At 41.7% G+C, this 12,381-nt stretch overlaps 1 protein-coding gene across 5 annotated transcripts in view; it reads right to left on the bottom strand.

Moving 5' to 3' along the window:
• TFCP2L1 (transcription factor CP2 like 1) overlaps positions 1-12,381 on the bottom strand; it is a 51,064-nt gene that overhangs the window by 31,161 nt on the left and 7,522 nt on the right. For all 5 annotated transcript variants that reach the window (XM_042445487.1, XM_042445488.1, XM_042445490.1 and 2 more), the window contains exon 2: positions 7,308-7,459. In XM_042445487.1, the coding sequence (XP_042301421.1) occupies positions 7,308-7,459 (152 nt within the window). The remainder of the gene's footprint in view (positions 1-7,307; positions 7,460-12,381) is intronic.

Here is a 12,381-nt window from a genome sequence, read left to right as displayed (position 1 = left end):
GATTTACCAACAGGTATATACCGGGCCATAGTATTCATTTTAAGACATTTCCTTATGATTACTTTAGAATGGCCATTTTTTAAAATAGTTTCTAACAACCAGTTTGTTTCTTTTGGAAAGTGGCTGGATTGAGATTTAAGCACTAAACTGTTACAAAGAAGTAACTGTTTGAGAGTCCTCGAAACAAAGGGTCTTTTGAATTGAATACAAAGTTCCATGGCTTTAAGGGGCACTTGTGTTTTAAGATTTCTAATATAATGCATTTTTTCTCTAGTATAATGTGGTGTTTTTTCCAGTCAGTGTGTTTTAAATATGACTCGGGACCCAGTCACACTTATGATTTTGTACCAACAAGATCCAGGGTCTCCTTGGCAATGCCACCCTGAATCAGTCGGACTAGTCGTTCTCACTATGTTTGCTATGATCCATTTTTTTGTTGCCCGTTCACACTTGTGGTCTGAACAGGCCCTCTTCCCCACTCGGTGGGTCAGTGCTGAAAGGCTCCGGGAGGTGGGTGATCTGTGGGAGGGCTTGTTGTTGTTGTTGTTGTTGTTGTTGTTGTGTACCTTTAAGTTATTTCCAACTTGGGCGACCCTAAGACAAACCTATAATGGGGTTTTCTTGACAAGCTTCTTCAGAAGGAGTTTGCCATTGCCATCCTCTGAGGCTGAGACAGTGCGGCTGTGGTCAGGGGGCCAGGAGAAAGAGGAGGAAGGAGGAAGAAGGAAAACCAGAGAAAGGAGGAAGAGGAATGTAGTGGCAGTGGTCAGAGGGGCAAGAGGAAGAAGAGGAAGGAGAAAGGCCAGAGAGAGGAGGAAGAGGGATGCAGCAGCAACGGTCAGGGGGGAAGGAGGAAGAAGAGGAAGGCCAGAGAGAGGAGGAAGAGGGAGGTGGAGGCAGTGGTCAGGTGGGCTAGGAGGAAGAGGAGGGAGGAGGAAGGCCAGGGAGAGGAGGAAGAGGGATGCAGCACCAGCAGTCAGGGGGCAGGAGGAAGGAGGAAATGGTCCTGACGATCCAGATCAATCCAGTATTGCATTCTCACTACCGAAGATCTGGATCGTTGCAAGACCCAAAAAAGGAAGCAGTAAGGGAACCAGTACCAAATAAACAGGGTTAAATGGGTATTTTTGAGCCCCTCCTCCCACAAACTGCACCAAGTGCAGTCATGACCAACATGAACTCCAACAAAATAACCCAGGTTTCACACAGGGTTATTTCATAGTGTGTATGGGCCCTTGGTTTGTGATTAAACCTGACGTAGCTAAGTGCTTCTACATGGCACCCTCCAGTGGTTGTTAAATGACTATATTATACCCCCCCCCCCCGCCACCAACCTACAAAACCAGGTGAGTCCTGTGGAAAGGGGGATGCTGCAGAGATGCAGCTGGGTCAAACTTTACATTCTGTATCCCATGCTACATTTAAATCACATAGTATTTCTCAAGCACTGTACAGATATTGAAAGGCAATATGAGCCTCTCTCCACAATTTAACATACATGAGACAAAGGTGAAAGGGAAGAATGGGAAGAAAGGAGGAAAGCAAACACATGAGCACCTACGTCTCCAGAAGCAAAAGGTCCAAAACACACTGCAGAAATAATCCAGTTTGAGGCTGCTTAAACAGCCCTGGCTCACTGTTATGGAATTCTGGGAACTGGAGTTCTGTTAGACATTTAGCCTTCTCAGTCAGATAGCTCTGGTGCCACAACAAACTACAATTTCCAGGATTCCCTCGCACTGAGCCAGGGCAGTTCAAGCGGTCTAAAACTGGATTATTTCTGCAGTATGTTTTGGACCATAGTAAGAAGCAGGCTAGCCTCCTCTCTGGATGATCCTTCTAGGGGACAGAAAATGTAGTGTACTCTGCCCTTCAAGGACAGCTAAGGGCTAGGGCGCTGCTTCTTGTGGGAGACCTTCTCCGTTGCTAATCCTTTAATGATCAATGAAAAGTGTCCAACCTGGCCTTCTGCTTGCCATGGTGTCCTTCCTTCCCTTTATTAGCATTGTTTCACTGATTCTTAAATCACTCGGATTAAAACTTGGGAAAAGTTACTTTTTAGACTATGGTGGTGTCTGTATGGGCCAAAGTACTCCAGGAGCAGCACAGTGGGGTGCACTGTAAACACCTGCTGTCACTCCAGAGGACTCCAGAAGAACTGGAGGAAAAAGTGAGTTTTTAAATTTCGGTGTAAGGGGGATATATGGTGAGTTCAGTGCTGAACTGTTTTGACACTGTACCAGAACTGGGGCTTGGGTTCTCCATCATACAAAATACTCACCATGAGGATGAGGGGAAAACATGGTATTTGGCCCATGCAGACACTGCCTATGTCTCTCCACCAGAATGACCATTGGGGGATTACAGACGATGTATTCTAAAAATTTACCTATCTCCAAAATATAGGTATTCTGCCCTTTGCTTGAATGTCTTTAAGAAATGACCAGGCAAACTTGTAGAATGAGGCTTTATGATAGTTAAAGAATGGAGTGGAGAGAAAAAACAAAGAGAGTCTTGTAGCTGCCTCTGTGTCCTGACTGCAAGGTACAAATGACAGAAACTGAACCCAGGACTAAATAGGTCTAAGTTCAGTTCAACCAGCTGTTTTTTAGGTTATTCTGGGATACTGCTGGTTGGCCTTTGTGACACGGCTCTGGCAATACTTCTAATGCTGTTAACTCCAGCTGGCAGTGGGAACTACTGCAATGCTGACATGTCGCTAAGTTGGTTTCTCCATGGTTGTGTGTTAGCAGTGGTGGTGCAGTGGTTTTATTAGTACGTAGGACATAGATTAATTCAGCTGCATGGTTCTAAAAATAACTCTAATTATTGTGGAAGGGGTCATTAAAATCATGTTGTAGAATGGCACATATTCCACTTCTGAAATGTGGTTGTGTATAAAACAGCCAGTGTAGTATAGTGGTTTGAGCATTGGACTATGGCTCTGGAGAAATCCTGGCTTGGGCATGGAAACCCACTGGATGACCCTGGGCAAGTCACAGTCTCTCAACCTCAGAGGATGGCAATGGCAACCTCCCTCTGAGGAAAATTGCAAAGAAAACCCCATGACCCCCTTAGGGTTGCCATACGTTGGAAATGACTTGAAGGCACACAACAACAACAACAAATAGGAGACATAGGGGCTTGACAGGCAGGCAGGGAGGGGTGACAAGACGCCACCCCTTTCTGGCCCAGATTGTTGCTGCAGCAACTGCATGCTACAGCAAGGATCTGCTCCCTCTCAGGAGCAAAAAGAAGCTCACACGCCATGATGATGCCCCTTCCAGCCAGTGCTGTTTGGGCGCTCTGATGCCCATGCATCATCATGGTGTGCCCCATATGGACAGGCGTGTGCCAAGATGGTGCGCACAGGCGGCGAAAGTAGGGCAGGGCATGTGTAACCGCTCAGCCCTATCTAGCCGTACTTTTGGGCCCAGGCCAACACAAAGTGCTGGTCTGTTTAGGCTTTAGTAACAGGAAATAAGCCAATGATAGCCATGGCTACTAAGTGCTGCAGTGACAGCTCATGTAACTTTTATGACAAGAATCACACCATTTTATAAGATACCAATTGTTCATTACTCAAAGAGATTTTACATTATGCCTGCAATTTTTTCAAGGCTGGTTCTTAAATTCTATTAAAATTCATCTCTTTCTCTTGGAATTCATCTCTCTTTGTAAGATTTGAAAACATTAATTGTCCATAATGTTTGCCCATGTTAAAAATCAGAGAATCAATTTTCTCACAACAAGGTATAAGTTAGATACTATATTTTCTTTTCACAAGAATGTGATTAATATTAAATGATCTGAATAAGCCATTGAAGCATCACAATCAATCTAACTGAATCAAAGGCCAGGTCCACACAGGCCAGAATACTCCAGGAACAGCCCAAAATATTTTGACTCTGGAGTTGCTCTGGGCCCTGTTGCAATGCTGGTTACTCTTGAGTTCCACTGTGTTGCCCCAGTACCACTGTCACAGCAGCAATTCACCCACTTTGAGGTCAGAACGAGCATCCTAACATCAATCAAATGGCTGGGTACCTCGTTCTGATCTCAGAGTTTGAGTTACTCTCCACAGTAACATGCACTGTAAATAGCTTAACTTTTTAAAGGTGGGTATATGGCAGGTCCAGGGCAGTGTGTGGCATAGTGGTTTGAGTATTGGACTATGACTATGGAAACCAGGGTTCAATTCCCAGCTCAGCCACGAAATCCACTGGGTGACCCTAGATGAATCACATGCTCTCAGTCTCAGGGGAGGGCAATGGCAAACCTCCTCTGAACAAACTTTGCCAAGAAAACCCCATAATAGGGTCACCTTAAGGTCGCCATAAGTAGGAAATGACTTGAAGGTACACAACAACAACAAATATGGCTGGTCCACTGCTGAACTGGCCAGAAGTCATCCAGACAGTTCACACCAGAACAGGGCTCTGCATTGTCCAGACTTGTCATCATGAAAACAGGGAGAGGTAATTTTTTTTTCATGCAGACAGGGCCCCAGGACTTTACATGGATGCTAAACCGCATTTTAGCATGATGGGAGTGACTATAGCTGCTTCCCTGGCCGTATGATCTCCCTTTGCAGCAGCTGACACTGCCTCGGGAAACATTCACTTCTTGTTTCTGCTAGACCACAGCTTGTTATGTCATGCAAAATGATTTTGTTGTTGTTGTGTACCTTCAAGTCATTTCTGACATATGACAACCTTATCATGGGGTTTTCTTGGAAAGATTTGCTCAGAGGAGGTTTTCCTTTGCCTCTGTCTGAGGCTGACAGCATGAGTTGCTCAGTGGGCTTCCATGGTTGAGCAGGGATTTGGACTCTGGTCACCAGAATAGTAATCCACTGGTTAAATCACTACACCATGCTGGCTCTCTCTAAAATGATTTGTTGTGGCTAATATTAACTGTGGCCTATTTGAGACAACTGAACTTGAAACTATGAGTTATGAAGCTGATGTTTTTAAGCAACATTGTTAGCATTAACCACAGTTTCAGATCTGAATAGACTAAAGTATGGTTAACAGAAACCTGGAAGCAAGTACAGTGCGCCTGCATCATACACAGGTGTGCCTTACACGGCTTTCAGCATATGCTGAAAGACACACTGGAAAAAGGAACGGCATGCCCGTGGTGCGCATGCGCTGCCATGCCGCCGTATGCACAAGCCCCATTCATTTAAATGGGGCTCAAGCACAGGTGGAATTCCCTTTACACAGGGGTCCAGAATGGATTCCCGCATAAAGGAAGGGCAGACTGTATTTCTAATCACCTCCTTGTAGCTATGCCAGCAGAAAGGAAGAGGAGTGAGATGGTCAGATCTTTATTACATCTGTAAGGAAAAATCCAGCATTATTCAACAAAAAGTTGAATAATGTTATCACTCAGACCTTTTTCTGGGCTACTGAAGGCCAGGGAATGATGTGAAATACATAGTTTCAGAGCTTAGCAACTGTTCTTCTCAGCCATATTGCTGGAGATGTAAATCTCCATCCTTCCTAGGTTCAAGTACTCCAACCCCAGGACCCTCTCAAAGAAAATCTGTCTGTGAAGTTCACATCCCAAATACCTCTTCCCTGTCTAAATGACTACCTAATGCCATTGTGACAACATTAATACAGTTTTAATCTTATACCACACAGCCACAATACCTTGGAGAGATGGAAGATTGTTTATTTACCATCCTAGTAGAATAATTTCTTCTTCCTCTGTAGGCTGGTGTTAAAACATTAATCCACAGCAATTTCTGTGCAGTTCAACAAGCCCATGTTATGTATACCAGCCTAGCTTGTCTGGGTTTACTACTACCACAGATTATTTTTCAAATTTCTACTACATAATTAAAGCATTATTTCTAGAAGAGGTTTGTGATAGTACGCAGTGGAGTCTGGAGAGGGAAGGAAGAGTGGGATAGGAAATGCAAGTGTTTCCATAAATGTTTGCAACCCCACCACATTAGCAAGGTGAGACACACAAGGTGATCTCACTTGGAAATATGTATCATAACATTTAAAAATGTGAAATTTCTACTCCAGAAGTTGCATTTACTTGCATTTCCTGTTCCTTTTGTATTATGTAATGCAACAATTAACATACATAAAAAGAGGTTTAAAACACCCATTTAATTCTACGAAGTACAAAAGGAAAAACTACACATAGCCTAACAAAAACTACAACTAACAGAATAACACAGAAAATATTTACATGACATCTTAACAATTAGTAGTTATAAGATTGCTCTTCACCATTAGATGACATATCTCTTTGTAAGACAGTTAAAACTCAAATTAAGAAAACTGTATGATCTCTCCACACTATACAGTCTTATCCCATTTTCACCTTCCAACAAGATGTACACTGCAATGTCAAAGGCTTTCACAGCCAGCATCCATGGTTTTTTGTGGGTTTTTCAGGCTATGTAGCCATGTTCAGGAAGAGTTTATTCCTGGCGTTTCGCCAGCATCTGTGGCTGGCATCTCTGAAGATATACAGAAGATGCCAACCACAGATGCTGGCAAAACATCAGGAATAAACTCTTCCAGAACACAGCCACAGAGCTTTAAAAAAAACCTACAAAAAACATGTACACTATTCTGAAACTCTAAAGTAAGTGGAGACTCAGATTCATATATTCCTAAATCTTAAATTTAGCATTCTGTATAGTGAAGATTTTTTTGTAGATTTTGTAAACTAGAACATGAAAATATTTGGATATCCAACACAAACCAAAGACAATCTACAATATCTTTCTATTCTGTTCTTCACTCTCATTAGAACAGATTATTGAGGAATTACCAGAAGCTGAAATCAACAGTAATGTAATATTTCACCCCAGAATCATGCTTTGTTGATAGAAGTCAAATCTAGACTTCCCACAGAAATATTAACTGGTTACACAATGTAGAAATATAGAGATCCCTTCTCACCCACAGGACTTTGGTTTTGGGGGGGGAGGGCACAGATGGTAAAAAATACAGTCATGCCTGCACATCCATGCACACGTCAGCATGATTGAATAATATGTTCTATGGTGATCTGAGGGCTGTCAAATCTGCAGAACACCTGACCACTACTATGAAAGGTTTACTGCATTTTAGTTTTAGCAGTATTAACATTTGTAGTTCCTTCTTTCTTAGCAAGCTAAGAACAGAATGTGTTAAATTTCTATGGTTTCCTATCCATGAACTGCCCACATGACTTTGAAAATTCCTGGATCAAATAGGTCCTAAGGCATGCTGCAGCTAATCTTAGGAGCAGGGGAAATAACAATTGCTTATTTAGTTCTGTATTAGTCTTACCTTGGTTGAGATAGGTCAGGGTCTCTTCATGAAGTTTCACAGCAGGCGATGTAGCCGCACAAAGCACATATTGAAATGGAGGGAGCTTTGTATCATTCTCAGGGGAGAGCTGAGGCTCTTCTTGTTTAAAGATCGGCAGTGCGAGGACATCACTGAAATAATACAATACATACCCAGTTAGCAATAGGATGTTGTTCCACACTATATCAACAGTACTATAACTAGATTGAAGTAATGATCTGCCTGACTTATATCCCATGAGTATACTTCCTGGATTACCAGGAAGGCAGTATTAATACAAGCATGTAGAATTCAGACTAAATTAAGGAGATAGGACAGGTTTGTGCAAATATAAATCAAGAGAGAAAATGCATCTCTTTTAACAACATCAATCCATATTAGCACCTCTACACAGTATTTGTATATAGGAGGTCTTTAAACAGAGGCTGGATGGCCATCTGTCAGGGATGCTTTGAGAGTTCCTGCATGAAAGGGGGTTGGACTGGATGGCCCTTGGGGTCTCTTCCAACTCAACAATCTTCCAACTCTACAATTCTATGATTCTATTTCATTGGTATGCATTCAAAGGTTTGGAAACAAAATCCAACATGTTATTCCCACAACATGAAATGCTTAAGACAAAACATTTGAGAGGTAATCCACACACACTTCATGACTTGAAAGATGTATTTGAGTAGAGTATTTTCCCTAGTAAACCTTTTAGTAGAAGAAGTTTTGACAGGAACTTATATTTTACCAAGAAATGATGAAAAATGAATGAAGCAGTAAGGGGTACTTTTACTCATATCTCTTCCCAAGCATTGCACTGAACCCATTCAGCTGTATTTGGCACATAAACACAAGAAACCCAAAACTTCCTCAGATTTACCACCTTCCTCATACCTAGCCCTTCCCATCTAGAAACATGAACATCTTGTCTCATTTTGTCCTCCCAGAAACTACCCCTTCCCAGAAACTGTTTCTAGTCCCAGAAGATTCACTCCAAACTCCAAACAATTCATGAACATTCCTGTGTATAATGTATGTTTAATGATGCATATTTTAACCTTGTTATAATTTTATGATGGTTAAATTTCATTTTAACTTTTGTATCTTGTGAATTTGTAAGTATGTATTTTTTTTAATTTGTTGTAAGCCACTTTTGAATCCCAAACTGGGAAAATGTGGGATAGAAGTAATGATAATATCTTGTCTCACATACACAAGGTGTGGGTGTATGTGTGCACATGTTTATTTACATCTGTGTGTGGGGGGGGGGAGACTTAATTGTTTGGGTTTACTATGAAGAACAAGGAGTGTCCTCTGGCTTGGACTAAATGGCTTTTTTCAAAGATTGTCAATTTTACAACCTAAATCAATCTCTATTACTATCAGATTACTGATCTGTATGCCAGCAATGCCATCAAAGTGGCCTTAAAATTTGTTCCCTTTTGAGAACATGTTATGTCAATAGAGTTGGCAGCTGAAGACAGGTCAAATGCATGACATGAAAACAGAGGGCCTTCAATAATTTTACTTAGCCATATTGGAGAGATGATGAAATCAGTTTAAAAGAAACACTTGTTCTTATATACTTTCAGGTGTCAAAGATGTCATTTTGTGTAATACAAAATGAACTAGCATGAAGGAGTTTAAGGAAAGCAATGGGGCTGATTGGTATTGGATGAGTCAGTATGAAAGGTAAGAAAACTACACAGAGGAAAGCACTGAAGCAGCAAAAGCTCACACATCAAGATAATAGAGGAAGTAAAGGTCCTTTCTTTCTATAGAAATTATGTCTTGGTGGACAGTAAATCAGAGTCACTTCATGCAAAAGCTAGCTCTTCTTGGAGGACAATGTTCAAAGAAACCAGCATGGGAGAAAAAAAGAGGCTTTCCAAGCCCACTAAACATTAGACATTCTTAACTAAAAGAGTTTGGTGTTGTATTTTATGGATAATAGAGCTAAAAAGCACAACTATTGAGTATGGAAAGGCAGAGAAATACACAAGAAGAACCCTTCTGAATCAGACCAATGAATCAGAAAGTAGGGAAAGCCCAAAGGAAAAACATGAATGCAATAGCACACATACACACATGATCAGACACACACAGTTTGTTCTCCAAAAGCATATAGAGTCATGATCGGTAGCTGCCACTGATAGCCATGTATGCCAATGTGTTCCTGATAGTACTGTGAACATAAAGGTAAAGATAAAGGTATTCCCTGTTGACAAGGCTGTCAAGTCATGTCCAACCATAGGGGGTGGTGCTCATCTCTGTTACTAAGCTGAAGAGCCAGCACTGTAGAGACTACTCTGTGATCATGTAGCCAGCATGAGTGCACAGAACACTGTTACCTTCTCACCAAAGTGGTGCCTATTGTACTTGTATTTGCATGCTTTCAAACTGCTAGGTTGGCATAACCTGGGACTAGTGATGGGAGCTCCCCCCATCATGCAGCACCCAGGCCTCGAACTGCCAACCTGCCGATCTTGCAATCAACAGAGTCAGAGTCTTAGTCACCTGAGCCACTGCAGTCACAGCAATGCAGCCATGGAGATTGCAATCTGCAATGGAAAGCTGATTTGTGGAAGGCATAGTGCTTGACTGCTTTGCATCCTCTTCCATCCAACTTGATGAGCTTTTGGAAAGGGGTAGGGAAGAGACCAGCAAAGTCCCATTGCCAATTTCAAATTCTAAAGCTGGATTTCATAAAAGACAAGAAAAACGGATGAGAAAAACTACATTTGCCTGAGTTTTACAAACTTGTTCCTTAGAAACATGATAGTATTGTTCTTATAATGTATTTTTTTTCTACAAGGCAGAAGGTTGTTGCCCTAGAGTTCATGAACCCCAATGGGACTGTAGATGCATTCAAGGGGATCCATGAACTAAGTGCAAAAGTGATGTTTCCCTCTTGGATTTCCTTCCTGGTGCTTTGAATTTTTCTTGTCACATAAATTTTAAGGCAAAACATCAGTCTTTTCAAATGCTGGTTATAATGTTGGTTGTAATGGTGGTGTTGTTGTTGTTGTTTTCATTACAGACTCGTCTATGTGAAGGCAATCAATTGCCAATGAAATTTAAAATAAATTGTAAACAAAATTTGTGTGTTTTATGTGTATTTTTCTAGGCAGGGGTCTAGAGATTAAAGGATTTCAGAATAGCAACCTGTCTGTCTGGGGTTTTTACATGTATAAATGAATGCTAGTAGTGAGTACCTAAAAGCAGCAATAATTCTTAGTGTAAAAATGTAAATACTTTAAATAGCTAGTCTGCCATAGTGGCTAGATATGTGTATGGGAAGTCCCCAGTCCATGTCCCACTTTAATTCTTTAAGTCAAGTTCATATTCATCAGCCTCAGATGTTCAATATGGAAATACTGTACAGTCAGCCCTACACTTCCCAAGAATTACTTCCTAAATTTCACTCTATTGTTTAAAATCCAGTCTACTAATTCTATGGAGGGTTGTGTCCAAACTGTTAGAAGACATACTGTGTTGTGGCAAGATGGTGGTCCAAGCTCCCATTCTCCTTCATGTCTGGCCGTTGCTGCCTGCAGCAATCCAAGACCCTAGGGACAATCAGGAGTTACGTGGGTTTCTCCTTACTGGTTTCTCCTTACTGGGATGGAGCTTCTTGCTAGCTCTGGAGCCCTAGAGCCAGCTTATACTGTAACTGCAGTATGTGTTACTTCTTCACCTGCACAGCTATTTAGTGTCCTGGAAGTCAATTCCGAGTATTATTATAACCAGAGAGGCACCTTGATGTAGTGGTTTGGTTGGATGACTACAACTACAATTCTGGAGATCAGAGTTCAAATCCTTGCACAGCCATGGAAACCCACCTTGGAGAAGTCACACACTCTTAACCTCAGAGGAAGGCAAAGGCAACATTTGTTTGAATAAATCCTGTCAAGAAAACCCCATGAAAGGGTTACCTTGGAGTCACCATAACTTGGAAATCACTTAGGCACACAACAATCACATTATTACTACTACCAACATTTCAACAGCAACAACTGTTATGAACATGTTTGTCTGTTTTGTTCATTATGGACACATTCTTCCCTTTCTTTTACCAAACAAACTAAATAAACAGTGAGAAGCCAATGGCTAAAGTGTTGTGGCTTAAAAGAGTATTATAGCCAGGGCATGCCTAACTGAGTGAGTGGGTGTATAAACTTTTGTCCTGAAGCTAGGGTAGACCGCCCAACCAACCCTTATATAAATCAGAGAATTGGAAGAGATCATACAGAGCATACATGCAGGAATACACAATCAAAGCACTCCTTACAGAAGCCCTGGTGGTGTAGAGGTTAAATGCTGGTTGTTCAGCCACAAGGTTGTGAGTTCGATCCCAGGACTCCAAGGGTGGCTTAGTCTTCCATCCTTTTGTAAGCCAGTAAAATGAATGCCCAGCTTGTTGGAGGCAATTGGCTACAGACTGTAAACAGCTTAGAGTGCTGAGTTCACTGATAAGCAGTATAGAAATGTAAATGCTATTGCTATTACAGAAGTATTCCAGGTGAGGCCTGACTAAAGCAGACTAGACTGCCACTTTTACTTCCCTCACTCTAGGCCAAAAGAAGTGATGTCCAAACTCTGGCCCTCCAGGTGTTTTAGATTTCAGCTCCCAGCATCCCAGACCATTGGCCAAGGTGGCTGAGGCTTCTGGGAGCTGAAGTCCTAAGACACCTGGAGGGCCAGAGTTTGGACATCGCTTCTCTAGGCACTACACTCCTATTGATGCAACCTAGAATCACATTGGCTTTTTTAGCTACCACGTCACACTGTTGACTCACATTCAGCGTGTGGTCTACTAGGACTCCTAGATCCCTTTCACATTTACTGTTGTCAAGTCAAGTGTCCCCCATCAGGTATCTATGTATTTCCCTTTTTTTCTGCCTAAGTGTAGTATCTTACATTTCTCCCTGTTGAAATTCATTTTGTTAGTTCTGGCCAGCTTTCTAATCTGTTAAAGTCATTTTAATTCTAATCATGCCCTCTAGGGTATTAGCTACCCCTCCTAAGTTGGTGTCATCCTCAAATTTGATAAACATGATCCCCT

This window comes from Sceloporus undulatus, chromosome 1 (assembly GCF_019175285.1).
Source record: "Sceloporus undulatus isolate JIND9_A2432 ecotype Alabama chromosome 1, SceUnd_v1.1, whole genome shotgun sequence".
Taxonomy (NCBI): Eukaryota; Metazoa; Chordata; class Lepidosauria; order Squamata; family Phrynosomatidae; genus Sceloporus; species Sceloporus undulatus.
The sequence above is the reverse complement of the archived record's forward strand: the minus strand, read 5'-3'. Positions and strand labels throughout refer to the sequence as shown.